Source organism: Argentina silus, assembly GCF_951799395.1.
Source record: "Argentina silus genome assembly, chromosome: X".
In the NCBI taxonomy this organism is placed as follows: Eukaryota; Metazoa; Chordata; class Actinopteri; order Argentiniformes; family Argentinidae; genus Argentina; species Argentina silus.
This window is the reverse complement of record NC_139653.1, coordinates 45,136,873-45,164,268: the sequence shown is the minus strand read 5'-3', so window position 1 is coordinate 45,164,268 and position 27,396 is coordinate 45,136,873. Positions and strand designations below refer to the sequence as shown.

The 27,396-nt window shown below is 42.5% G+C and overlaps 2 protein-coding genes across 3 annotated transcripts; both read left to right on the top strand.

The window, feature by feature from the left end:
- Window positions 1–1,182: 1,182 nt before the first annotated feature.
- On the top strand, window positions 1,183–17,898 carry LOC310822419 (alpha-2-macroglobulin-like; the record flags this gene model as incomplete). Its single annotated transcript, XM_083694757.1, has 36 exons — window positions 1,183–1,268; window positions 1,370–1,550; window positions 1,809–1,965; window positions 2,194–2,246; window positions 3,370–3,390; window positions 3,601–3,766; window positions 3,925–4,009; window positions 4,257–4,407; window positions 4,784–4,901; window positions 5,398–5,507; window positions 5,674–5,844; window positions 5,936–6,169; window positions 6,370–6,433; window positions 6,532–6,677; window positions 6,928–7,077; window positions 7,506–7,667; window positions 8,155–8,242; window positions 8,352–8,493; window positions 8,793–9,018; window positions 9,760–9,886; window positions 10,391–10,512; window positions 10,732–10,786; window positions 11,139–11,222; window positions 11,327–11,503; window positions 11,619–11,694; window positions 11,899–12,055; window positions 12,233–12,307; window positions 12,543–12,705; window positions 13,159–13,349; window positions 13,563–13,778; window positions 14,059–14,183; window positions 14,565–14,655; window positions 14,751–14,819; window positions 14,904–15,009; window positions 15,107–15,148; window positions 17,867–17,898. 36 exons carry the CDS (start codon window positions 1,183–1,185, stop codon window positions 17,896–17,898), a joined length of 4,419 nt encoding a protein of 1,472 aa, XP_083550883.1.
- Window positions 17,854–27,396, top strand: tbcela (tubulin folding cofactor E-like a). Of its 2 annotated transcripts, XM_083694830.1 has the most exons (9): window positions 17,854–17,937; window positions 18,893–18,968; window positions 19,345–19,530; window positions 21,688–21,827; window positions 22,399–22,580; window positions 24,081–24,337; window positions 24,541–24,667; window positions 25,018–25,134; window positions 25,316–27,396. In XM_083694830.1, the coding sequence occupies exons 3-9, from the start codon at window positions 19,368–19,370 to the stop codon at window positions 25,638–25,640; spliced, it is 1,311 nt and encodes a 436-aa protein (XP_083550956.1). In that variant the 5' UTR covers window positions 17,854–17,937; window positions 18,893–18,968; window positions 19,345–19,367; the 3' UTR covers window positions 25,641–27,396. The 2 variants fall into 2 exon arrangements, with proteins under 2 accessions (XP_083550956.1, XP_083550955.1); XM_083694829.1 differs by lacking the exons at window positions 17,854–17,937; window positions 18,893–18,968 and having other exon boundaries at window positions 19,038–19,530.

Below are 27,396 nucleotides of genomic sequence, written 5' to 3'. Positions count from 1 at the left end.
ACAATGCATCACATTCCAATCAGACCGATACGTTATGAATTAAACCTCATGTTTCATTTTTAAAGGGGCAATCTGGGATTCAAACAACAACCATGCCACTTTTATGGGGTAAACAGCTGAGGGACGGTACCGAGGTTGCCCATCGCAGTAGGTTTTTTTCCTATGGTGAATGTTTGAAGACCTTCACCTTGGCCTACGCAGGTTTATTTAGGCCTCTGAGGACATGCACTTTTGCCCGGAGTATTGACAGCTTCAACTATGAGCTGATCAAACAGACAACAGGCTAAAGAGCTGCACACCATCACCAGATTATCATGTGGCTCCTCACCACTAACTTTGAATTGATTTATGCGTGTTTGAATTGATTTAAATGTGTTGCATAATACCAATCACACAGCACTACTCCTATTGAAGTAATTGATTTTAAGATGTCCAAACAAACTGTGTCTGATGACGAAATTATAACACAAATAGACTTCTTCTCTATCCTGGACTGAAAAAAGCATTATGTCATTTTCTCCACTTTGCCTTCTGATTAGGAGGAATTTCCTGCCATGTGTTGCCTGACGTAGAGAACATAACAGCCATTAATTTACTTCACCAATAGGGTTGCATACCAGATTTCTAGCCCTTGTTTAGCTATTAAAGTGGTTGTTCTCTGACACTACCAGTGGAGGACATTTGATATTGACAGCATTTCATTTAAAATTGTTAGAAAAATTATGACTGTATCCTAATTAGCGTGGGAGGCATCTGCTGCATTGGGGTGCAGTTAGATGCTGTTAAATCGCTGCACCCCAAATGCAGCACAATAAATTTTGGGCAGAGCTCTCAGTGTAGACAAATGTGACAATCAGGGTTCAAACCAGAGTCATGTGACAAGACTGTGCTAGCTTTGGGAACTAACACACGCTTCAAATCTTCCGGGAAGGTTACTAAACATACAGTACAAGCTTGGTTCACTGACCCATCGTTATTTCGGTGCATATGCAGTCCTGAAGACAATGGACATGTCAATCAATATTGAGCTCTGTCAAGCTCTGACATTGACAACTGTTAGTCAATCATTTATTACTTCAGCTATTAAAGCTCCTCTGATTTTCTGATAGAACAGTGTTGGGAGAGCTTAGTGGACACTACAGTATAGGCAAGGACAGGGTCTGACCTGGTGGCACATCTGTCATGTTTACTTGTGGGATTCAGGTGTGGAGATGGATTCTCTTTGTCTGTTTTCACTGGCTTTGTGTCTGTCAGCAAACCCCAAAACCGTAAGTAACCCTGCATTGTAAATCTTTGACAATGTGGAGTTTACAGCTGTGTGTGTGTGGTCTCTGTAGGGTTTACAGCGATATGTGTGTTGTCTCTGTAGGCTTTACATAGTGGGCATCCCTGCAGTCATCAAAGCAGGCTCCGAGGTCGAGCTTTGTGCCACCCTACTGCAGCCCAACGAGACCCTGGTCATGACCATCTCTCTGGACACTGACGAGCAGAACAACATCCTTTTCCAGGAGACTTCTGACCAAGAGTTTTACCGCTGCTTTCAGTTTCAGGTCAGTCCTGCACTGGTCACGGCTGTCAGGTCCAGGAGACATACAGTAGTGTTCGCTTTGGAGATTATAGTTCTCATCTTAATGCATCTCTGGAGTTACAGTTCAATGCCAAGTTATGGGTCATGATCACTGTGGTGTCCTACCGGGGCCCTTCTGGTGTTCCTGGTGATCTCTACCTGGTTTTGATTCGATATTGATGTTGATGTTGGTAAAACCTTTGAACAGTGTGTTGATCCATACACTCTATCTCCCTGACAGGCCCCTTCAGTGCAGAATGAGGTGATTCAAAATTTCAAGGTGGAGGTTCGTGGTGACACATTTCTGTCCACAGAGCAAAGGAGAGTCAAGATCAAACCCTACAGTCCAATGACATTTGTCCAGACGGATAAACCAATCTACCTTCCAGGACAAATAGGTAATAACTGTATAGGCTTATTGTAATGATAGATGGAGTACATCTTTGTTGAAAATGTCTATCTCAAATGTCACAATATTCAGTATAACTGTAATAGTGATATTTTGTAATAGTAATATCCAAGTTAACAGATCAGTAAATGGTCAGTAACAGAGTAACTGCACATTGTTTAGTTTTTTTGCTTCAACATTGAGTGCTTCTAAAGTGTCTTTTGTTGCGTTTCTACAGTACATTTTAGAGTTGTCACCTTGGACACTAGTTTTCGTCCTGTCAATCAGCAGGTGAGTGTTGGAAATGTTTAACTTGGAAACCTCTGTTTACATTGGTTTGTTTGGACATCCGTTAGATCAGTATTCTACACGAACAAGTAGATACAAGAATTACAAGAATCACAATGTGAGCACTATTGTTGGTGAGAAGATCCATCAGGTATCTATAGCAGTGGAGGCTGGTGGAGGTAGAAATCGGAGGACAGGCTCATTGGACTGCATTTAGAGGAATGAGGAATGGTATCGTGTGGATGATGGCATTCCTGATTCAATTACATGCATGACAATGAGCCGTCCTCTGATTTTTACCTCCACCAGCCTCCACTGATCTACAGTATAGAAACATTGTGTAACAAAAAACATTATTCAAGTGTCACATAACGCAACTGCAGTGATGAAAAAATCTATCAGTTAAAGTTACTGTGTTGATTTCAGATGCCTGCTGCTCTTTAGCCTGTGTTGTCTGTTTGATCAGGCTGCACAAACAACTCAAAGTTGAAGCTCTCAACACAAAAAGTGCATATAGAGTCAAAAGTACATATAGAGGTCCTCTAAGTAAACCTGTGTGGGCTGATATGAAGGACTTCAAACATTCACCATAGTTTCTCAAGTGACCTGACCAGGAAAAAATCCTGGCCCTAACAATGAGGCTTCATTCATACTGTATAGGTCTGATTGGAATGTGATGCATTGTTGAGACATTTAGAGGCTACTGAGTAAAAGCCCCATGACAGCACTTGCCTGAAGAAGACGACACGTGTTGCATGCACCATGTACTGTACTGTAGCCAATGCTTTGTCTCTGTGTCTATATATTATGAAGTGAGTCCACGTTCAAACTGTCTATGCGTGAGTCAACAACTTCAATTCATATTTGTATATGCAAGGATTCCCCCTTTTTTGTATGTTTGATTTACGCTTTAAAGGAGAAATTAAGTGTAGTAAACCCCTGCATGTCATCACTGCACTGAGGAGGACCAGACCTGCATTGGGAGAGGTGCAGGTAGAAATAGTACCTGATGTGACTGACGTTCACACTTCTACTAGTTGTACAAGTCTACACTCTTTTGTTGCTATTTGGGAAATGTTAGAGTGATTGAACTTTAACCTATGACATCTGTGTTTGCCCTCTACAGTATGACATTGTGGAGATTGAGGTAAGACTCTGTAGTTCTTTCTCTTGATGATGAGTGTCACTGTCAATACTGTAGCCTATATTGTACTCTACAACATAAGGCATCTTATTCCATTAGCACAAGTGAATGGCTTGACTGGTCATCATATCCACATTTCAGTGTGTTACCAGGTAATTAACTGTTGAACATCCATCAGGTTATTGTTTTTACAATCTTTTTTGTACACCATAGGATATACATCGCAACAGGATTGGACAGTGGGTGAACACCATGTCCAATGGCAAAATATTGCAACTTTCTCACCCCTTGAACTCTGAGGCACCTATGGGAACCTATTATGTTATTGTGTGGATCAGTGGGAAAAAAATACACCATCACTTCAAAGTAGAACAGTATGGTAAGTTGAGCTGTTGTACTTGTTGTGCAAGCTACTTTCTTTCACCTTTCATATGTATCATGCATTGAATTAGTTCATCAATATCCTATATATGTATATATAGGATGTATTAATATATTATGTTAATATCTGTGCTCAATGATGTGTCTTATCTTTAGTTTTGCCAAAGTTTGACATAAAACTGGATGCAACTGAAGAAATCAGCATTGGTCAAGAGGAATTCAAGGTTAAAGTGTGTGCCACGTAAGTCTACAGTACCTTAGTGTTTTGCAGTTCACAACACAATGAGATACTAAGAAAGACAGGTGTTATTCTTTTTTTTATTGCATTCAAATATGAACTCTACTACGTGTTACTATTAACCCCAGAGACTTCAACCAAAACGTCGGTTATGATTTTAGATAGATTGCAATGACCGATTGGAAATCAGATGAGAGAGGAGAATGTTAAATCCACAATCTGTTGTTGTTGTGATTATTTTCCTAACTAGGTACACATATGGCCAGCCAGTCCCTGGTACAACAGAGTTAGGGCTGTGTCGACCTGCATCGTACCATTATTCGATACCCATGAGATTTGATCCAGACACTCAGCAAGGAGTTCCTGAATTTGTACCCCCCTGCCACACTGCATCAGTAGAGGTCTGTTTACCCCCCTGAAACTAGCATCACCAGGGGGCGAGTTTCTCAGAACATTTAACCCTCATCAAAATGATGCCCCATTAGATTTGGTGCCTGTCTTGTTTTGGTATGGAATATACATGATAGCATATCCAGTGGTATGCTACAGTATGTGACCATACTGATGTTTACTGGATTCCATGACATTTGTAGAAAATGTTTCTTTTTATTGAAGGTAAACTGAATCTAATGGGGGAACTTAAATATTAAAATAACACAGGATCATTTTGATCCATTCTGCAAAAACTGGCCCCAGAAAGTGGCTTTGGTCAACATCTCAACTTTGTATGTGGTTGAAGTTAAAAACTATATTTTTTAAATTGTTTGCATTTCCCAGTTGGACCAATCTGGCTGTGGCTCCTATGTCTTCAACATGTCAATTTTCACAAAAATCGATCAGAAAATTCTCCAAGACACCCTTCACCTCAATGCCAAAGTAGAGGAGGAGGGAACAGGTAAGGCATTCTGACATCAGTTCAGAGATGGAAAAAAATGCATTCTAAATCTTAGTTGATTTAAAACCTGTTCCGTTTTGTAACAATGAACAACATTGCCCAAGAACTGTGATAACTGAGTAATAACAGTTTTACTCCATGGATATTGAGCAACGTAATTGAATGCATTTCCGATCAATACTGTATGTTTAATATTCAGAGGGAGAGGAGATGAGTGGAATGTTTGATCAGAGCATGAGAAATGGACCAGCTGTTATAAATGGACCAGCTGTTATAATGTTTCAGCTGTTATAAATGGACCAGCTGTTATAAATGGACCAGCTGTTATAATGTTTCAGCTGTTATAAATGGACCAGCTGTTATAAATGGACCAGCTGTTATAATGTTTCAGCTGTTATAAATGGACCAGCTGTTATAAATGGACCAGCTGTTATAATGTTTCCCCTTAACAGGTGTTTCTCAATTAGTATTACATTATAATGTTTCCCCTTGACAGGTATTTCACGATCACAAGAGAAACGCATTTCACTCTCCTTTGTTATTGGAAAGCTTTCATTTGTTGAGACTCCTAAGATTTATGAGCATGGATCATTTGTAGAGGGCAAGGTTAGTCCAAATATAATTCACTTTACTTTACTTTGCTGTTGTACGTTTACACTATGATGAATGTTGTGTCAGTTTACCATGTGTTACCATGTGAGTATCCTGTTTCACTTGATAGGACACGTAGCATTGAAATGTATGACATGAATGAGATCCCCCTTTTCCTCAGGTTAAAGTGGTTCACTACAATGACACACCAATGGCTGACAAGTTAGTCTACTTGTTTGAGGGTGAAAGGTGGTCAACCAAACACCTACAGAACCTAACCACAGACAGTGATGGCATTGCCAGTTTCTCTCTCAATACAACTGATATGCCTAAAGAGGATCTTTCACTTACAGTAAGTGTGATTGATTCCTATTTTGGGGAAAAGACGGCCCTAAACATGCATTAGGACTAATTCAATTATTCCTCCCTTTGTTACTTTACAGATTAGCATCACACAAGAATTAGAGAATTATGCATATAGGTCCCCATTTTTTGCCAAAGGGGAACACACAATCTCCTTGATCCAGCCTGCCTCCACTCACAGTAAAACAGCCAGCTATCTGGAAATACAGAAGAAAGACCAATCACTGGCATGTGAGGGAGAAGAGTCAATCAGAATTGAGTACACCATCGTTGGGGAGACCGTGGCCAGGGGCTCTATGGATCTGTTCTTCCTGGTGAGTAACATCAGGACCGAGCTGTAACAACCATATAATTAGAAGGAATAGAACAGACATTCTCTACTGGATTGACCTTTGCTGGGACCATATATACTGAAAAATGTGTGCAATCACTGCAATGTAAGTCGCTTTGGATTAAAGCGTCAGCTAAATGGCATATATATATATACCTCTCACCCTCTCTGTCCCTCTTCTAGGTCTTATCCAGAGGGGCCATTGTCCAGCAGGGACGCATGAAGGTTGATGTACTAGACAGTCCAGGTGAGAGAGGAGGATTCTCCCTCAGAAAAGGATTGTTAGAGTGTTTGGAGGTGTACTGTATGATGATGATGATGTTGACATGCTCTCTGATGTTGCAGTAACCTCGGGGGAAATCACCTTAAAGTTGGCAGTGTCTCCAGATATGGCCCCGGTGATGCAGGTCCTGGTGTACACCATCTTACCCAGCGAGACTGTCATTGTTGACAGCATGGACTTCCCCATTGAGAAATGCTTCAAGCACAAGGTGTGTGTGTGTGTGTGTGTGTGTGTGTGTGTGTGTGTGTGTGTGTGTGTGTGTGTGTGTGTGTGTGTGTGTGTGTGTGTGTCATAGACATAAGTATAGGATATCAATGTAGATGTACAGTCGAAGTGGTCTCTTTTCATAAAATAAACAGAAAGGGCGTTATGGCAGTGAGCAGTGAGACACCTCATGTGTGATGTGTGTCAGTTCTCTCCCTCCAAAGCTGATGCTCTTTATGTGATGTGTGTGTCAGGTGTCGGTCCAGTTCTCTCCCTCCAAGGCAGTCCCAGGGGAGGAGAACACCCTGCAGCTGTCTGCTCTGCCGGGCTCCCTTTGTGGCCTCAGCGCTGTGGACCAGAGTGTTCTGATCAAGGAGCCAGGCAAGAAGCTGGATGTTGACACGGTAATGGAGTGACGTTGATGGAGATTAACAAAGGAGATTACATTAGTTCATATAAATGTGTCATGTGATAGCACTTCCATTTATAAAGGTTTTATAAGTAGTTTATTGACTGTTTATCATTCTGTGATAGACTCTTGATAGGTCATAGTAAGCAATGCCTGCACTGTTATTCATGTTTTATAATGTGTTGATAAATGCTTGCAATGTGCACACCATGTTAGAAACTCTCTGTAAAACTTTAATGAATAAGTTATCCTTTTTATTTATTTATTTATCTTATTTATTTATATTTTTATTGTCATCAAAGGTAATGGAGCTCATTTTCCACATCAACAGCTGACCTAAATACTCAAATGGAATGGAACACGACGAGAAACAGTTAATATTAAATTCATCTGGTAATTCCATCTCTTTCTTTTATTCCATAGATATTCGCTTTGTTACCAGTGACGAAGGTATCACCTATTTCATATGATCTTGAAGATCCTGTCACGTGTTTACCTGTGAGAACCAGAAGATCTGAACCATTATACCCAGGACGACCACGCCCAGGACATGGTGACAAAAAAGATGCTCATGAGGTTTTTCAGGTAAATTATTTTATCTTGTTTTCAACCAATATCTTAAATCTCTCTGCTGTTGTAAGAATACATCAGTAACTTTACTGTTACCCTGTTTTTATCTTGATAAATGAAGAAGAATTGAGATGTTTGGAATCAGAAGGGTATACAAAATAGAACTATTATTATTATAAACACAAATATTTAAATGTATCGCTGTATGTCAAATTGAGCCTTAGATTTCTGTTGCCTATTACAGCACCACCTATAGGCCAATGGGTGCCATTTATGGTTTTGGAGGACAGGGGCACATGAACTTCGATGTGGCCAATTACAACATGTTTCGCCAATCAGTTCTTCCAATATATGACCAACAGCAGAAGAATAAGAACTCTATCAATTACAAAAGGGTTTCAACAATTCGTGTTTGAACCCCAAATAAATATTAGACTAAAAGTTTAAACTCTCATTTATGTAGTAATGTGTGTTTTATTGCTGTTGAATTTCATTTCTTAAGAACATGGGACTGAAGATGGCAACTAATTTGGTTATCAGAACACCTTCCTGTCTAAAGTATAGGGGGAAAGAGTATTATCATCAGATAGGTGAGTTTTGCTCCTCCGGCTCTCATCATCGACACCTGTTATATGTAACTGGACGAAATTCAAGATGTCAGTTTGTTATGCTAATATTTTAATGATGTTGCATATATAGCCTATAGAAACAACGAAAGGTTACGGACTGTAATGTATCAGATGCATGGGCCAGCGGGAGCATCTCCTCAATCACCACCACCGTTACAGACAGTCCGTACATTCTTCCCTGAGACATGGATATGGGACCTTGTAGAAGTGGGGTATGTAGCCGAACCTACACAACAATTGTGTTCTAAACTGATAGCTCACCGAGCCGAAGACTCACATGAAAGCATAGTGGTTTTTACATTTACCAAACTAAATAATTTGTATCTAAGATTATCAAAAGAAACAATGATCCTCAGAACAAGCTTGTTTTAAAAAGTCCTGACACCATTATATAGAGTCGTTTTTTTTTTTTTTTTTTACATAACCTAGAAGGGGACAAGAGATGTGCTGATTCCAGTTGTGTAATTGCCGTCATCTGTGGTACTGTATGACCTGATGTGTTTGTCTCTAGAGAGTCAGGCTCAACCGACATCCCCCTCACTGTCCCAGACACCATCACCACCTGGGAGACGGAGGCTTTCTGCTTGGCCCCTGATGGCTTTGGTCTGGCTCCTCGCACGGAGCTCAAAGTCTTCCAACCCTTCTTCTTGGAGCTCACCCTGCCCTACTCCATCATCCGGGGCGAGCACTTTGAGCTGAAGGCCACCGTCTTCAACTACCTGCCCAAGTGCATCATGGTACTGTTTGTGTTACACTAGAACGTCAGCGGAACCAAATGACGGCGCTCAGAGATGGTGGGGTTTAGCCCGAAGGCGTATTCAATAATAGAGGGGGAAAAGGGGTAGGGGAGAGAAGGATAATCCAAAAGAGTAGTCGTGGGTCGGTCCGGGGTTCGGCAGGCAGGCGGGTAGTCGGACAAGCAGGGGGTTCGGTAGGCAGGCGGGTAGTCAGACGAGTGAAGATCAGGCAGGGTTTATGTAGGGTGCTGATTGGGGATGTGTCGCAGGTGTGTTGATTGGGGATCGGGTCCGCTGTCGACTGGGAAGATGCTCCAGTGATGACCGCCGCAGCCTTGAGGTGGTGCCAGAGGGTTGTTTGGGAGGGGGAACCGTAACAGTTTGCACTGCATCCAGAGTGGAGCTCTGTGTTGTGTTTACACTGACTCTTACATTTGATACATAATAGTGTTGTGATATTTGTTATTATTATTATTATTATTATTTTGTTTATTAAAGAATTCCAGATGAATATGACAAAACGTTTTTGTAACACGCCACAGAACAATGTAGATGATTTTAAAGCAATAGAGAACAACCTTGGCGTTTACCACAATTCAAAGAAAAGTTCAACTGTATCAATTGACCATTAAGACCCGCGTTTATATGTTCAATTGATTCCAAAGAAGTTTATTTTCTCATTGTTCATTTGGAGTAACATTCTTTTTTCCACATTGTCTGACAAGTGGTCTTCTCCGGCAGGTTTCTGTGACTCCAGCTCCTTCCTTAGACTACACTCTCACACCCATGTCTGGTGTCCAGTACTCATCCTGCCTGTGCGCCAATGGAAGAAAGACCTTCAGCTGGACATTAGTCCCATCTGCCCTGGGTGAGTCTCCAGCCTCCATCTGACCGTCATCTGACCTTCACCCTGCAGAATGAATGTTAAGTCAGCCAGGGTTTCCCATAGACTTACTAGCTTCGTTGGGTCTAAACCAAAGGATAAAATTGCCCATATCCCAAATAACACTGCTGATCCAGTCATCATAAAATCACGCAAACCCTGACAGATGTATGGATGGCATCATCATTACCAGACATATGGATGGCATTATCATTACCAGACATATGGATGGCATTATCATTACCAGACATATGGATGGCATCATCATTACCAGACATATGGATGGCATTATCATTACCAGACATATGGATGGCATTATCATTACCAGACATATGGATGGCATTATCATTACCAGACATATGGATGGCATTATCATTAGATATACCAGATATGCTTTGTTGACTCTGTAACAATAACCGTCAGTCCTGCATGGTGTCCTCTGTAGATGCTGTCTCAAGAGTGACTGACTCTGTGTGTAAATGTGTGTAGGGGTTCTGAACGTGTCTGTGAGCGCAGAGGCTGTGGCGTCACATGTTGCATGTGACAATGAGATTGTGAGTGTACCGGAGAGAGGTCGCATCGATGTAGTCACACGCACTCTGGTGGTGCAGGTAGGTACAGGTGTAGTGAAATATATTAAACAGACCAAACTAAAAACAAGCCTTTTGATTTTGTTTTATGACAACACAAAATAATTGTCTCAATGAAGATGAATATCACTGGCTATAATGGTCTTGTTTCCATAGGAAGTTGAAAGTGTAACTGCTCTCTTTCTCTCTCTCTCTCTCTCTCTCTCTCTCTCCCTCTCTCTCTCTCTCTCTCTCTCTCAGGCTGAAGGAACTGAGCAGACCAACACCTACAGCTGGTTGATGTGTCCAACTGATGGTCAGTGTTTTAATGTACAAATAAGGTGAACAGCCAAGGTGGGATAGAGGGCAACCTTGGCTGGTAGATAGATTTCTATCTATCTGTCTATCTGTCTATCTGTCTGTCTGTCTGTCTGTCTGTCTGTCTGTCTATCTATCTATCTATCTATCTATCTATCTATCTATCTATCTATCTGTCTGTCTGTCTGTCTGTCTGTCTATCTATCTCTGTCTCTTCATCTTTCTAATCTCTCTTGGCTGTGCCCCTGGTAAATACTGTATGTTTGTCCTCTCCCTCCTTTGTTGTGACCCTGGCAAAGATGTCTGTCCTTCCCTCTCTGTCTTGACGGACTCTCTCTTTCTGTTTCCAGGTGAAGCTCTGACAGAGGAGGTGGAGCTACATCTCCCCAAGGTTGTGATTGATGGATCTGCCAGAGCTTCCCTCTCAGTCCTGGGTAAAACAAACTGCCATATGTTTGTGAGTTTAGAGATGTCCAATGGTGCTGGTGATTAAAGCATCAGTTCTCCAGTGAGTCTCACATGTCATGTTTCTCAATAGGAGACATCCTGGGCCGGGCCCTTCAGAACCTGGATGGGCTGTTGAAGATGCCGTATGGGTGTGGGGAGCAGAATATGGCCCTCCTGGCCCCCAATATCTACATACTGGAGTATCTGAGGAACACACAGCAGCTCACTTCAGCCATCCAGGACAAGGCCACCCGCTTTCTGACTAGTGGTGAGAGTCTGCAATGCTAATGATTCCTACAGTTGAGATATTTCCACATCTATAATGATAGCTACAGCATAGACACTCCCTCATCTATGGAAATGTTGTTCACCCTAAAACACAGGTTACCAGCGACAGTTGAACTACAAGCATTATGATGGTGCCTTCAGCACATTTGGACAAGGCTCTGGTAACACTTGGTGAGAACTCTGATGGCAGCATGTTTTGCACATAAAGTGACATACGATTGCTGTGTTTTGTCTGTAGTGTTTTCCTTTCATTTGTAATAGCTAATAATACGGTATTGTGTCTGAAAATCCAAACCGGTTTTTGCAATAATGCTCATTCTGAATTGACATGCATTAAAGACAGATCATTGAAATACAGATTTCTTCTTTCCTCAGGTTGACTGCTTTTGTCTTCAGATCTTTTGGCAGAGCAAAGTCATTCATCTATATTGACCCAGAAAGAATAACGGAATCCAGAATCTGGTTGGAGAAACAACAAAAACCAGATGGCTGTTTCAAAAGCTTGGGGAAACTCTTTAATAACAGAATGAAGGTACTTTTAGCTATTTTATTTCTACTGCTGAGCTAAAGCCCAGGCATTAGCTTGGTGATCTAACACAGGTCTTCAGGTATCGGGCAAGGTTACTTATGTGAGCATGGTTCGTAGAACCACTTCCATTACACAATATCTAATACTATGTACACGGCGTGATGACCTCATATTCCACAGGGAGGAGTGACTGATGACGTGACTCTGACGGCCTACATCACTGCTTCAATGCTTGAGCTGAATGTGTCAGTGTCGGTAAGTAGACGCTCTGGACAACTCATTTAGCCTGCTCTCCTGTATGCAGACTAGAGCACACTCTTGACGTCTTAATTCATAGTGAAAGGAATTAAAGTTTTGAATTGTATTGCGTTGTTAACGTATAGTAGAGGTACAGGCTGGTAGACATTGTGTTTATTTGTGTATAGTAGCATGTAGCATGTCCTTCTATGATGTTATATCTCCTGTGTTTCTCTATGATGCTGTGCTGTAGGATCCTGTCATGAACAACAGCCTGTCTTGCCTGAGGAACTCCACCAGTGACTTGAGCAACACCTACACTACAGCTCTCCTGGCCTACACCTTCACTCTGGCAGGGGAAATGGAGACCCGGGACCTGCTTCTACAGCACCTGGACAAAATGGCCTCCACTGAGGGTGAGCCCTGCTCTGATGGGCTACTGACCAAAGATACCAGCCCTCATTGCACTTCTGCTTCAGCCCTAATGGTTCTGATCACTACTTGATCATAGAAATTCACACAAAGTGAAGAGTAAAATGTTACACAAACTCTATGCAAGTTAAACTAAAGCCCAGAGTCTCAAATGTAAAAATCAAATGAAATCAAAATGTATTTGTCACTTATATCGCATACAGTTGTAATAGACAAAGTGAAATGTTTTGGGATCTTGCTCCACGCTCAACAACAGCAGCAACAACAATTCAATAATATGTAATAAAAAGTGACAAAAGTGACAATAAAGTCTATCTGTGGGTGTGGGTGCATGCGTGTGTGTGTGTGTATGTGTGCGTGCATGCGTGTGTGTGTGTGTATGTGTGCGTGCATGCGTGTGTGTGTGTGTGTGTGTATGTGTGTTCCTGCATCCTCAGGGGGTCTTCTCCACTGGTCTCAGACCTCCTCAAAGACGTCTGCTTCTCTGGAGGTGGAGATCAGCTCCTACGTGCTGCTGACTGCTCTCAGTGCCTCCCCTCTGACTACCGCAGACCTGGGCTATGCCTCCCGCATCGTCAGGTGGCTGGTACGCCAGCAGAATGCCTACGGAGGCTTCTCCTCCACACAGGTAACTACTCTGCTTCCCAAACAGCTGCTCTATGGAGTCTTTGACATTTGACCAGTTCTGAAATAGAGCTGACAAAGAGGCTCACTGTTTTCCACATGGTTCCTATTTGTGATAATTACTGTAATGTGTGTGTGTGTGTGTGTGTGTGGGTGTGTGTGCGTGCGTGTGTGGGTGTGTGCGTGTGGGTGTGTGCGTGTGTGTGTGTGTGTGTAGGACACAGTGGTGGCACTCCAGGCTCTGGCTCTCTACTCAACTCTGGTGTTTAGTCCAAAGGGTGCCAGCACAGTAACAGTCCAGTCTCCCAGTGGGGAAGTGCACCTCTTAGACGTGAACAACAGCAACAAGCTTCTCTACCAGCAGAGGGTGCTGCAGGACGTGTCAGGGAAGTACAGCCTGGAGGTGAAGGGCAGTGCTTGTGCCTCAGTGCAGGTCAGTGGAGCAGCTCCCCTCCTGGTTCTAAAACCTCACTTTGACATTGATCTGTCTTATTAATTAATTATTTTACTTTCTTCTGTAATACTTACTGTCTTTTTAAATGTGAATATTTCCATTTTATGAAATGTCTGTGTACATTTAAATGTCTGTGTACTGGTTACTATTCAAGATTATAATTGTTTACATTTCTACCAAATTAGATGTTTGCTCTTCCATGTTATGAAATATTGACATCTGCAGAGGGTGGGTTGGCTTAACCTTCCGTGTTTTCCAGATGGCTGTTCACTACAACATCCCTACTCCCACTGACAGCACTACACTCAGCATCCAGGTTAAACCAGAGGCTGACTGCAACAGCAACTCTCGGAGGCCAAGACTCACCCTGAAATTCCAATCCCTGTAAGAATGACTGACCCACTCATGTAGAATCTCAATGCTTTGAGTGATGGCAGTAGACATTTCACAATACGTATATGACATCATTGGTAGTGGCCATTCAAATTCTCAGGTCACATTATGAGTTACAGGATGGCATGCACAGGAATGATCTTTGAATCAGGCAACTGTTACATTAGAGCATTTGTTTCTGGGGAAAGACTAGACTAGACCAATAAGTATTTTCATTATACCCAAGGTTGTATCTTGGCTTCAGTAACAGTAAGTAAACTCAACCTGTTATTCATCCAGGTATCTGATACCTTGATTATTGCATGCTCTTGTCAACCTTAAACTTTGATGTAGTATCATATATTTGTTTTTTCTCTCTCTTTATTTTCCCAGATATGCAGGAAAGGAGGGGACTACCAACATGGTTATTGTTGATGTGAAAATGCTGTCTGGGTTTGCCCCAGACCCAGACTCTTTGACAAATGTGAGTTTTTGTAGTTGCATGCATTCTGCATTTTGTCGTTAATCTGTGGAGACAGAACACAACATGAGTGATCAGTGAATTGTTCGTCTTTACAGCTGAAGAATGCCCTTTTGGTGGATCGTGTTGAAACCAAAGATGATCATGTTATCGTATACCTGCGAGAGGTGAGATGAGATCTCTTTGAAACAGGACAAATAAACTCACAGTAGATGGTCCTTGATAATAGTTTAATAACATTTTTTGAACAGTTACCATCCAGAATTCCCATCAAAAACTTCCTGGACATCGTACAGGACCTCCCTGTACGGAACCTAAAGCCAGCAGTGGTCAAGATCTACGACTACTACCAGCCAAGTAAACTGATATCTAAAACTCACAACAACAGCTTGTTTATTTTATTCAACACTTGTGTTAATTTACTGATACTAACAAACCTATCTGTTCCATTTAGGTGACCAGGCTGAGACAGAATATGTCTACCCTTGTGTTTCAGGTGAGCTCCCAGAGGTATTTTGGTGAAATATGTTTATATATATATATATATATACAGTACATATATATGCTATTTAGCTGATACTTTTATCCAAAGCGACTTACATTGCAGTGAGTACATATATTTTTCAGTATATATGGTCCCAGCGAGAAACAAACCCACAATCTCAGCGTTGTTAGTGCCATGCTCTACCAACTGAGCCACAGAGGACCATTGTTTAATGTAACAATGAGTGAATTACAGAAGCCCTAAAAGGCCATTTATTCATACTTTTTTTTTTACTCAATTTTCCCATAACAATAACAACTTAATTTTCTTCGTTTTCTCGTGATCTCGAGTTATGCATGTCATTATCTCGAGATGACTTCATGTCTCGAGGTGACTTCATGATTACCAGATGATGACTGAGAAATGCCCATTACTTTGTTTTCTCTAAATCTCGAGAGAATGACCCTGTTATCTCGAGAAAATGACCCTGTTATCTTGGGATAACAACATTTGTTATCTCGAGATAATTATATAAAAAACTCGAGATCTCAAGAAAACAAAGAAAATTAACTCGTTGCCACAGGAAAATAGAGTAAAAACTGTAGGAATATCATGGCCTCGTAGGGCTTCCGTATGATTACATTCCTGTTTTTTTTATTATTTTTCTAAAAAGAAAAATTACCAAAAACATACTGATTAAAATGTAGGTTTTCTGAAAACACTGATCAAATAACCCTGACTGTATTTTGTCCTTCTGCAGATGCAAGAATACAGTGAATTCAGTTGACGCCATGCCGGAGGCTAAACAAGGACACATGTCAATCTCTTACCCAAATAAAGTTTCCATTTAAGACCCTTGCCTTGTTCATTTTATTCAGATGTTTGACTGAATGGATGAATGCATGAATTAATAAATGCATGAGTATAACTGCATTGGTAATGTCACTGTTTATCACAGCTCGTATGGTGAATTATGTTTTTATGCATAACATTTTAGAATACAAAAGCATGCTATATTAATATAGGCAGTTTCATTGCTGCTTTTTAAACAATACTTATATCTGGGAAGTCAGGTGAAATCAGACTGCAGCAAACTAGTCAGAACGTTTTGCAGTGTTCTGCGTTTTGAATACACCCCTGTGTCATATCCCTACGTCATACGTCCGGGATGATGGGGGGCGATGACAGCTGGATCAACAATAACAAGAATTCAGGGAGTATTAGCAGGTCAATTAAAGGTGAGTAGGAAATCCGAAAATATACAATTGACATTTGATCTAGCAATTCATTTCGATTGAAAAACAAAACGAGTAAAAATCTGAGAATAGCATCGTCATGATCTGTACATGGGTCATTGAATGAATCGATGCTGAGTCTGGACCGTATTCGTTTGTCAACTGACCATTTGTGGCTACTAAGCTTTCTACTAACTAAACTAGCTTTTTACTAACTAAGCTTGCTAGCTAGCTAGCTCCTATGTGAAATTGCATGTGAGTAATGTATCCAGTTATGTTATGTATGTGTTATAAATATATTTTATCGATGATTATTAAATCAATCTTCATCTTTCATTTTCATCGACGTGTGTCTTGTCGTTTCATAATTTGTTTTCGTTTGTAATCTATTAATATAATTCCTTTTAGATACCAGTAGCTAGATGATATGTACTGTGTTTTGCTCCTCTGCATACTCCATATAAATGGACACGATTATCCCTGATTTGATTGGCATGTTATGTAAAATACTTCTGCTTCAGTGGCTACGAGAACCAATGTCATCATCATGCACATTAGTCTTATTCATTTGAGCCCACCTGCTACGTTTGAATCGCAATTTTGTGAATGTTATTGGGCCAAAATGTACGAGACACATATCTCAGTCAGAGATCCTTCTTTTGTTGTCACAGCTGCACCATCCATTTTCAATCAGTGTCAGGGCCTATATGTTACTGGCACTTGATATGTCGTTTTATTGTTGTTGTTACTGGCACTTGATATGTCGTTTAATTCTTGTTGTTACTGGCACTTGATATGTCGTTTAATTCTTGTTGTTACTGGCACTTGATATGTCGTTTTATTGTTGTTGTTACTGGCACTTGATATGTCGTTTTATTGTTGTTGTTACTGGCACTTGATATTTCGTTTTATTGTTGTTGTTGTTGCTGTCGTCGTCATGTAGATGAAGGCCAATGTGTAGCCAACATAGGTAGCTTCTAAGCTATTCAAAGGACTGTGTGACACTGTGCAATACTAATGCTGTAAAATGTTTTCACTTGCTAATGATGCAATGGTGATGAGAGGTACCTTATGATGCAATGGTGATGAGAGGTACCTTATGATGCAATGGTGATGAGAGGTACCTTATGTAGGCATTAGAATTAGAATGTCTCTCCCAGTCCTTGCTCTGATGATTTTTTTTACCTGCCGACCTTTGGTTTAAATGGTTTTAATAGGCAACAAACTCATACATTTCCTGGTTGACCTTGGACATTTGAACTGTATATTCCAGTGTCTGCTCTCTTGCGTTACCTCCCTGGCCTGCACAACTGACTGAAGAGAGTTTGGCCTCAGCCTCTCTGCAGGTGCTATAGCCTAGCCTTACCTACCTAGCCACTCTGGAGTAAGAGACAACCCCTCTTCATTTTAATCTGATCATCACAGTTTATCCTGGTGCTGTCAATTCATCATGAATGTCCCGCACCTCTCACCTGTGTTGTCCCTTTTTGGGCAGACCTTCCCTGCAGAAACGGAAACACACAGTGAACTGTGGTAGTGGACAGGTGGAGAGGGTCTTCGCTGCAGGTAAGGAACTCATCCAGAGCCTATTCGGCATTGGAGAGCTTGCACTAAACTATACTTTTACTCCCTCTCAAACGACTGTAGTTGTTCATAAAGGGCAGAAAGACAATATGATGAGGTCATTTGGCTTTAGATTGGATTGTTATTACTCCATTTGTCTTTTGTAGTTTTATTTGATCAGACTTAGAGCTACATACTGGTACAGTGGATGGGAAAGAGACAAGAATGATACAGTAGGTCTATAACTTGACATTTTGGATAATAAAAGTCAATACCTGTTAATGGTATTTACATGTGGTCATTGTAATCTATAATTTTCTTTGTTGTGGTCATTTGAACATACCACATTTGATCCATATTTAACTGTAACACGTGCTGATGAAATACTGTAATACGATATTATCCCTTTCATTTCTGGAAAGCCACTACATTATTTAAATGCCCAGCAGCAGATGGTGTATCTAGGGCAACCTGTGAGGCATTCAAATTGTCTTCTCACCATTTATACAGTTTAAATGTATATTTATATATATTGAAAACACAATCAAGAGAAACATCATTACACATTACTGTACTTGGGTTTCCCTCAAGTTTAAAGGTCTTTACATAGGAACGTTTTTAGCTGATAAGTAGTTTAGGACACTTCCCTGTGTCCCTTCCCTCCATGAAGACCCATCTCTTCAGGCTACATCTTAACTGTCCCTCCTAAAGACCTCTTCACCCCCCACTACCTCCCTGTACAAGTTTCTCTCCTGTACAAAAATAAATTTTAACATTGTGACTGCCAATAGCCCCTGGTCCTACCATAGATTAAATTTTCTTATGATGACTGATGGATAGATGATCCACTTACTTAAACAAATGTATTGGTTGTAAGTCGCTTTGGATAAAGGCGTCTGCTAAATGTCACAAATGTAAATGTAATGGCGTTATCTCGGTGCCTGGTGTATATTCTCAGGGGGGAATGCAGCCGAGAGTCTTAGTGGCTGTTGTGTCTCCTGAGTTCCAAGGCAATTCAGGCAGCATTAACTGAGGTGGGTATGAATATCCATGCAAACTAGCACTGTAAGCCTTACAAATGTGTAATACGAAATATGATATTTCGTAAGTGTGTTAATAAGAGTTAATGTTATCAACCTGATAACAACAGCTGATGACACTTCACCTGCTGAGTGGTGGAATAGTAAGTGTACTGTCTAAATCCAAAATCTGTACAGTGAGTTCCACTGAGTTGATTGGCTGTGTGGGTATAGGAAGTGAGTTGAGCTTCACTGCGCCGATTGGCTGTGGGACGGGAAGCGATTGAGTGAGTGAGTGAGTTTGACTGCGTTGTCTCAGACGGCTCCCTAAGTCCGTGTCTGCCTGATCCTAAATTACCTCCAGGAGTATTTTTCTCTTTTACTCCTGCAGGCCAGCCGACGGAGAGAGTGGGGATGTGGGACGGGTCCATGGAACCAGCTCACGCAGCGGTGGGGCGTACATTCATGCAGGTGATCAGCGAGAAGTACAGCCCAGAGAATTTTCCGTACCGCCGTGGCCCGGGCGCGGGGATAGTGGTGGTGGTGCCTGCCGGACCCCAGGGATCCCCTATGAAAGGTGGGAGCTTCAGAGAGCACGGTTCTCCCCAAAGAATGTAAGAGTGGCGCTGCGACGCACTTTAAACTTCAGGGCAAATTAAGCGATATATTTTGTAATTGTAATCTTTGATCGCCAACGACATTGTTGTTGACATCCCACATCATGAAGATCATGGAAAGATTGGTGCTAGCACACATGAGGCCCCTCCCATCCCCTACATGACACTGGCAGAGCAGAGAAGCTCCTTTAGCTACAGACTACTACAACCACGTTGCACTAAGGAGCGCTATAGGAGATCTTTTCTGCCTGCCGCAATAAGACTCCTCCTGGCTCGATCGGGGTGATCAGAGTCAGGCTGGGGAATGTTAAATCATACTGGACTGTTCTTACTGTATATAATGTTTCAGATGTCTATTTTATTTTTATTTTTATTATTTATTTTATTTTTATTTTTTTCTATTGTCACTTTATTTTGTTTGTGATGTGAGCTGCTGTAACGCCTTAATTTCCCCCACGGGGATCAATAAAGTATCTATCTATCTATCTATCTATCTATCTATCTATCTATCTATCTATCTATCTTAAAAGTGTTCCTCAGTGAATTCAGTGTTTTATGCTATCTTTGGCGCATTTTGACATGAATAAACTCGAGTTGGGTTTTGATAATGCAATCCAGAGCCACATTGTTAAAAAATCCTGGGGAGAACCCTGCGGAGCTTCATACGGTAGACACAGCTAAAGCTCTCTCTTAATGGGAATCTCTTAAATATTGTTTAAAGATGTCCTGCTTCCACCTATGGTTGTGAGACTTACAGTGCCTTCAGTAAGTATTCACCCCCTGGACCATTTCCACATTGCTATGCTATCCTGAGGCCTAGGGAGACTTACAAAAATCTGCAAACTTAAATGGCTGAGAGGAAAAAGCTTGAAGGGACAACATCATCCCAGTCACTCTACAAAATTGGTCTGTATAACAGAGTGGCCAAAGAGAATCCCTTAATGAAAAAAATCAATTTCACATACATAATTGTGTTTGCAACGAATTCAAGTGATACAGCAAAGAAAGTGGCTGGAAATGTGTTTATTTGGTTTTACTGCAAAGCATTAAGTTTAGTGCAAATCCATTATCCCTTGGGTGAAGAATATTTGTAGTTGCATCATGTTATGGGTATGCTTGTCACCGGCAGGGACTGAGGAGTTGGTCACGATCAAAAGAAAATTATGAAATTTTCAGTGGTACCTATAGTTGATAGTTGAGTTTATAGTGACACACTAGAGTTGATAGTGACATATTGATATAAATGCAGCTTTTTGAGTGACTTGTTGGAGACATGTTTGCATTTGAGATCATTTTAGTTGTGTCATAGCAAAGGGGATGAATACACATTGACTCAAGACATGTATAAAAAAAAATGTATAAAAATATTTTTTACTTTGACATTACGGGGTATTTTGTGTAGATCAGTGACAAAAAAAAATTCAGGTTGTAACACAACAAAATGTGGAAAAACTCCAGGAGGGGGTGAATACTTACTGAAGGCACTGTACATATATTACCAAGGACGAGGAATGCACTTTTAACTGTACACCAGACCAACATTCTGGAAGGTTCCTAGCATTCTGGTAGGCTTGGTGTGAACAGTCAATGGCACCATGTTGTGCCACCAATCCATAGAGATACTAAAACTGTCGGCATGTGGTTCGCTACAAACAGAATTGGGAAAAACTGCTTTTAGCTGCTGTGCTCCTCAGACATGGAATGATCTTCAGGGTAGGCTGAGGTTGGAGCACTTGGTCCTTTCCACTTGTTTTAAGTCCTTGGTTAGGGACCAGCTCACGGAGACATGCTCTTGTTTCGATTAATGAATATGTGTGTTCTGTATTTTATTGTGTTGTGTTATTTTGTAATCATATTTGTATTGTAAACAGGGTGCACCTGCAAAAGAGACCACAGTTTCAGTGTGTCTCCCTGGATAAATAAGGTTAAATAAATAGAATGTGGCACCATGTATTCCAGTGTAATAGAACAAATGAGCTACTGTACATCATGGCGCCATGGCATTGTTTTTTCTATCAGCTAGTTAAAGCTCTCTCTCTCTCTCTCTCTCTCTCTCTATATATATATATATATATATATATATATATATATCTCTGTCTCTGTCTCTGTCTCTTCAGATCGTCTGAACCTCCCCAGTGTGCTGGTCCTGAATGGCTGTGGTATCAGTCAGGCTGGAGACCGGGGGGAGATCGCTGCCTTCTGTGCCCATGTGGTAGAGCTCGACCTGTCCCACAACAAACTCCAGGACTGGAATGAGGTGGGTGGGATCTTTAAACATAGAATAGAATATGTACAGTATGGGTACTGCCAAGAGGCTGGGAGGCTGATGGAGGTAGAAATCGGAGGACAGGCTCATTGTAATGCATGGAATGGAATGAGGACACATGTTTGATACCATTCCTTATTCCATTCCATGCATTACAATGAGCCCTTCCTCCAAATTCTGCCTCCACCAGCAGTCACTAGAGTGGGAGTAGCGGGGAACTCTGCCAAGCTTGTTAACTGGAAACAGACAATATTCCTATAATGATAACAGTACACACTGTGAACAAATCCCTTGAAACCACAGATGTCATAATTAATTCTGTGCCCTTGACAACTCATTTTTGATAATTCTTTCATCATTAGTCCAGCCACCATCCCCCTCTCATCGAAGGACCTAAGTACTTTGTTTGTTTTATTTATTTTTACATATACATTTTATCTACTAGGTACTTTTATTTTTTTTACACATTCCCAAAAAAAAGAGTGCATGTAGTCATTTCAGTCCATTATGATACATTTGGTATTATTTCTGGTGTAAACATTTTTTTTACTCCCTGCTCCAGATCAGTAAAATTGTGTGCAACATCCCCAACCTGGACTTCCTCAACCTGAGCTCCAACCCCCTGGGTGAGGCCGTCCTGGAGCCACGCTGCGCCAAGGCCTTCGCCCGCGTCCGACGCCTCGTCCTCAACAACACACAGGTGTCCTGGGACACCATCCTCATCCTGACACGAGAGATGCCTGAGTAAGACCGCGTTAGCACTAGCAACATTAGCGACAGCCCTCGCTGTTTTAGCTTTTTGTTTTTTAAGTACTATTTCACTGTATTTTGTGCTAATTTTATTTATCCTTTATTTATACAGGGGATCTTACTGAGATCTCTTTCCACTCTATTTTACAGAAGAGCCTAACCCTAACCCTGTAAAGTATAAAGGGATAAAAGTAACAAAACAAAATCACACATTATTTCAAGGAAATAAAAGCAGGGGGGGAGAATTGAAATCTACTAAAAAACCAATGCTGTGTTGTCCTGTCCTGTGTTGTGCTGTGCTGTCCTGTCCTGTGTTGTGCTGTGCTGTCCTGTCCTGTCCTGTGTTGTGCTGTGCTGTGCTGTCCTGTCCTGTCCTGTGTTGTGCTGTGTTGTGTTGTGTTGTGCTGTGTTGTGTTGTGCTGTGCTGTCCTGTGTTGTGTTGTGCTGTGCTGTCCTGTCCTGTCCTGTGTTGTCCTGTGCTGTCCTGTGTTGTGCTGTGTTGTGCTGTGTTGTGTTGTGCTGTCCTGTGTTGTCCTGTGCTGTCCTGTGTTGTGCTGTGCTGTGCTGTGCTGTGTTGTGTTGTGCTGTCCTGTCCTGTCCTGTGTTGTCCTGTGCTGTCCTGTGCTGTGCTGTGCTGTGCTGTGTTGTGTTGTGCTGTGTTGTGCTGTCCTGTCCTGTCCTGTCCTGTGTTGGTGTGTGTTGTGCTGTCCTGTCCTGTCCTGTGTTGTGTTGTGCTGTCCTGTGTTGTGCTGTGTTGTGTTGTGCTGTCCTGTCCTGTCCTGTGTTGTCCTGTGCTGTGCTGTGCTGTGCTGTGCTGTGCTGTGTTGTGCTGTCCTGTCCTGTGTTGGTGTGTGTTGTGCTGTGCTGTGCTGTGTTGTGTTGTGTTGTGCTGTCCTGTGTTGTGCTGTCCTGTGTTGTGCTGTCCTGTCCTGTCCTGTGCTGTGCTGTGTTGGTGTGTGTTGTGCTGTGCTGTCCTGTCCTGTGTTGTGTTGTGATGTCCTGTGTTGTGCTGTGCTGTGCTGTGCTGTCCTGTGTTGTGTTGTGTTGTGATGTCCTGTGCTGTCCTGTCCTGTCCTGTGCTGTGCTGTCCTGTGCTGTCCTGTCCTGTGCTGTGCTGTCCTGTGCTGTGCTGTGTTGTGCTGTGCTGTCCTGTGTTGTGTTGTGTTGTGATGTCCTGTCCTGTGTTGTCCTATGCTGTGTTGTCCTGTGCTGTGCTGTCCTGTGTTGTCCTATGCTGTGTTGTCCTGTGCTGTGCTGTCCTGTGTTGTCCTGTGCTGTGTTGTCCTGTGCTGTGCTGTCCTGTGTTGTCCTATGCTGTGTTGTCCTGTGCTGTGTTGTCCTGTGTTGTGTTGTCCTGTGCTGTGTTGTCTGTGCTGTGCTGTGTATTGTTGTGTTGTGTTGTGTTGTGTTGTGTTGTGTTGTGCTGTGCTGTGTTGTGCTGTGCTGTGCTGTGCTGTGCTGTGCTGTGCTGTGTATTGTTGCTGTCTCTCCCAGGCTGGAGGAGTTGTTCCTGTGCCTTAACGAGTACACCACTGTGTCGGCCTGCACCATACCCTGCCCCACCCTTCGCCTGCTCCACATCACAGACAACAGCCTGCAGGACTGGGCTGAGGTGTGTAAGCTTGGCCCCATGTTCCCCAGCCTGGACACTCTGGTCATGGCCAACAACAACCTCAGCTCCATCCAAGACAGTGGGGACATCCTGACACGCCTCTTCCCCAACCTACGTAGCATCAACCTGCACAACTCAGGTAGTGAGGCTTTCAGCGCTGTGTGTGTGTGTGTGTGTGTGTGTGTGTGTGTGTGTGTGTGTGTGTGTGTGTGTATGTGTGTGTGTGTGTGTGTGTGTGACAATGTACTGTCCCTTTGACCTTGAAATTGATACAGTATACATTCTTTGTGTCTGTGTGTGTGTTTGTGTCTGTGTTTGTATGTGTGTCTGTGTGTTTCTCAGGTTTTAACAGATGGGAGGACATAGAGAAGCTGAACTTCTTTCCCAAACTGGAGGAAGTGAGACTGCAGGGGATTCCTCTACTGCAGACCTATACCAACACGGAGCGCAGAAACCTCATGTTAGCACAGTGAGTTTCAGTGTGTGCGTGTGTGTGTGTGTGCTCGTGTGTGTGTGTGTGTGCGTGCGTGCGTGCGTGCGTGCGTGCGTGCGTGCGTGCGTGTTGCCTCAGCACAGACCCCAGGTGCACACACAAGCTGGCCTGTTTCTTATGGTATCATACCATCTGTCTGTATAGATATTGAACAGATCCTTCTCCCTTTGCCTCTCCCTATCCCTCTCCATTCCCCTCTCCCTCTCCCCTCCCCCTCTCTCTCTCTCTCTCTCTCTCTCTCCATCTCCCTCTCCTCTCCCTCTCCCCTCCCCCTCTCTCTCTCTCTCTCTCTCCATCTCCCTCTCCTCTCCCCTCCCTCTCCGCAGTCTGCCCTCAGTATCATCTCTCAATGGCAGTGTGGTGACGGACGGGGAGAGGGAGGACGCAGAGAGGTTCTTCATCCGTTACCACCTGGACTACCCTGAAGAGGAGCTGCCTTACAGGTATACAGCATCCCCTTCCCCCACACACACACAAACACATTACAGATGTATTTAAATATTTATTCATTAACTTCATTAACTCAAGAAATTGAGATTCAGATCGATTAGAATATATGACTGAAATGCATGCTTGTGTGTGTGCGTGCGTGTGCGTGTGCGTGTGCGTGCGCCCGTATTGTAGGTACCACTGTCTGGTGACCAAATACGGGAAGCTGGAGCCTCTGGCGGAGGTTGACCTCCGACCCCTTCGCAACGCCCAGGTGGAAGTGCACTGCGAGGACAAGGTGGAGCAGGTGAACATCCGGCTGGACCAGACTGTGGCGGAGCTGAAGAAGAAACTAAGGACAGTGGTCAGGCTATCTACCAATAGCATGAGGCTCTACTACATCGACAAGGACAGCGCCTTCGGGCCAGAGGAGATGAAGTACAGCTCCAGGGCGCTCCATTCCTACAGCATCCGGGATGGGGACCAGTTCCTGGTGGTCCCAAAGGTCAGGTTTAAGTGACTGGTGACCAGTGGGGTGAACTGCTAGACCTTTTGGGAGATTAGCAGAGGGACTAGCTAAGGCCCTGTCCTAAAGAAAACAACCCCCTAGCCCCTTCAACCTAAACATTTGTGTGGATCTGATAGGATTGGATCGGTTGTTATAAGCAAGACTGTAGTCGCTCTTCTGTGCTCTTTCATAGGTGTAATCTCTGCCATATTGTTACATTTTACCAATCCTCTCCGATCTACACAAGTGTAGCACCTAGAGGGGCTAGAAGTTTATTTTGGGGTTAGGGACCCCAAATGCCTTTCTTGACCCTACTTGTACTTTCTTTCCCTTACCTATCACGGCCGTCACGCCATCATCCTAGCCTCCACGTTCAGGGTCACACATTCAGGAATAAACGCAGCTCTTCTGACTGGCTATGATTGAATTATGTTTCACGTCACCACCTCCCCACACACACACAAACACACAAACACACAAACACTACACACACAACAGTAGTACCCACCAGAGTCAGCGACTGGGGAGACTACAAATACACCAACCGACCAATCATCAACACATCGGTGTCTCTTGTATGCTACCAGTCGCCACAGTATGAGTGGCCAAGCCCCCTCCTAGCACCGATGTTAGTACACCACCATCCTTGACGTAAACACAAGATTGTCTCTAGTGGGAGGAAGCCGATCAAAGGCTATGATATGCTGTGTACAGAGACCATGTTATAACTGAGTGTACACTAGGTTGATTGTATACGTTAGCGGATTGAAGTTGTGTTATTATGCATTGCCAATTCCGTTGCTCTGTGTGACACAGACTATCATGGCTTTTGATTGGTTATGCTGAATTTGGAGGATACTGGAGAATTAAGACTTGAATCATCGACTTCAGTGTTAAATTGCCGTTCTCTTGGCCATCACTAATGTAGATCGTCCAACAGGCCTACATAAGACCACAAACAGTATTTCTCTGAGCTTGTTAGAGAATGTATTATTTGTATTATTATTTCTTTATTATATAGCCAACAGGACCTTAAATCATAGCTTAGATGGCCCCCCTTTATTACTGAAATAATGTTTATAAAATAATGCCAACACTACTGCAATTCATGAATGTGAATGTATATTATATTATATTAAGGGATGTGAGCTGAGTGACATAAAGGGATAACCGTCATTTCAGTCGGATTGGAAATTAAAAAATAATAATAATAATAATGTCACATAGGATTCCATGCCTTGTTTCATTGAAGAGCTCCAGAGAGAGTCCCTCCATTCATGACTACCATGTCTTCCTGTTTTCCACTGGCCACAACATTCATCCGTACATGGTACAATGGGCCCTTTTATTACCGTGACATGGAGTAAGGGGAGGCTGGTGGAGGTAGAAATACGAAGGACGGGCTCATTGTAACACACCGAACAGAATGAGGAATCGTGTCACAATACGTTCTTCCACCAGCCTCCAATGCATGGAGCATAGCATGAAACAGAGCCAAATACTGTATATAGCACAATCAATGCTTCTAGACTCATGTCTGCTGAGTTTGACATGTTTGAGGTGTAATAGGCGAGTGATTGATGTATTGATTTTACAGTGTTATTTTGTATGTACTTTTGTGTGATGTGCTTTGCCTGTGCTGTTGGCAGACCTGTCGGGGGGCACTGACACTTTGTTACTCTAGATGGTGATCTCTGTTCCGGTTCATTGCGTTGCAGGATCTACTCTGTGCCAGTGGAGGCTTGTGGAGGTAGAAATCGGAGAAAAT

Bases quoted from the DNA above. Each gene is read 5' to 3' on its own strand.
- tbcela (XM_083694830.1), top strand. From the start codon at position 19,368: ATGTGGGACGGGTCCATGGAACCAGCTCACGCAGCGGTGGGGCGTACA. The intron at 24,338-24,540 runs GTAGTGAGGCTT...TGTGTTTCTCAG, and splicing joins CATCAACCTGCACAACTCAG to GTTTTAACAGATGGGAGGAC. The intron at 24,668-25,017 runs GTGAGTTTCAGT...CCCTCTCCGCAG, and splicing joins AGAAACCTCATGTTAGCACA to TCTGCCCTCAGTATCATCTC.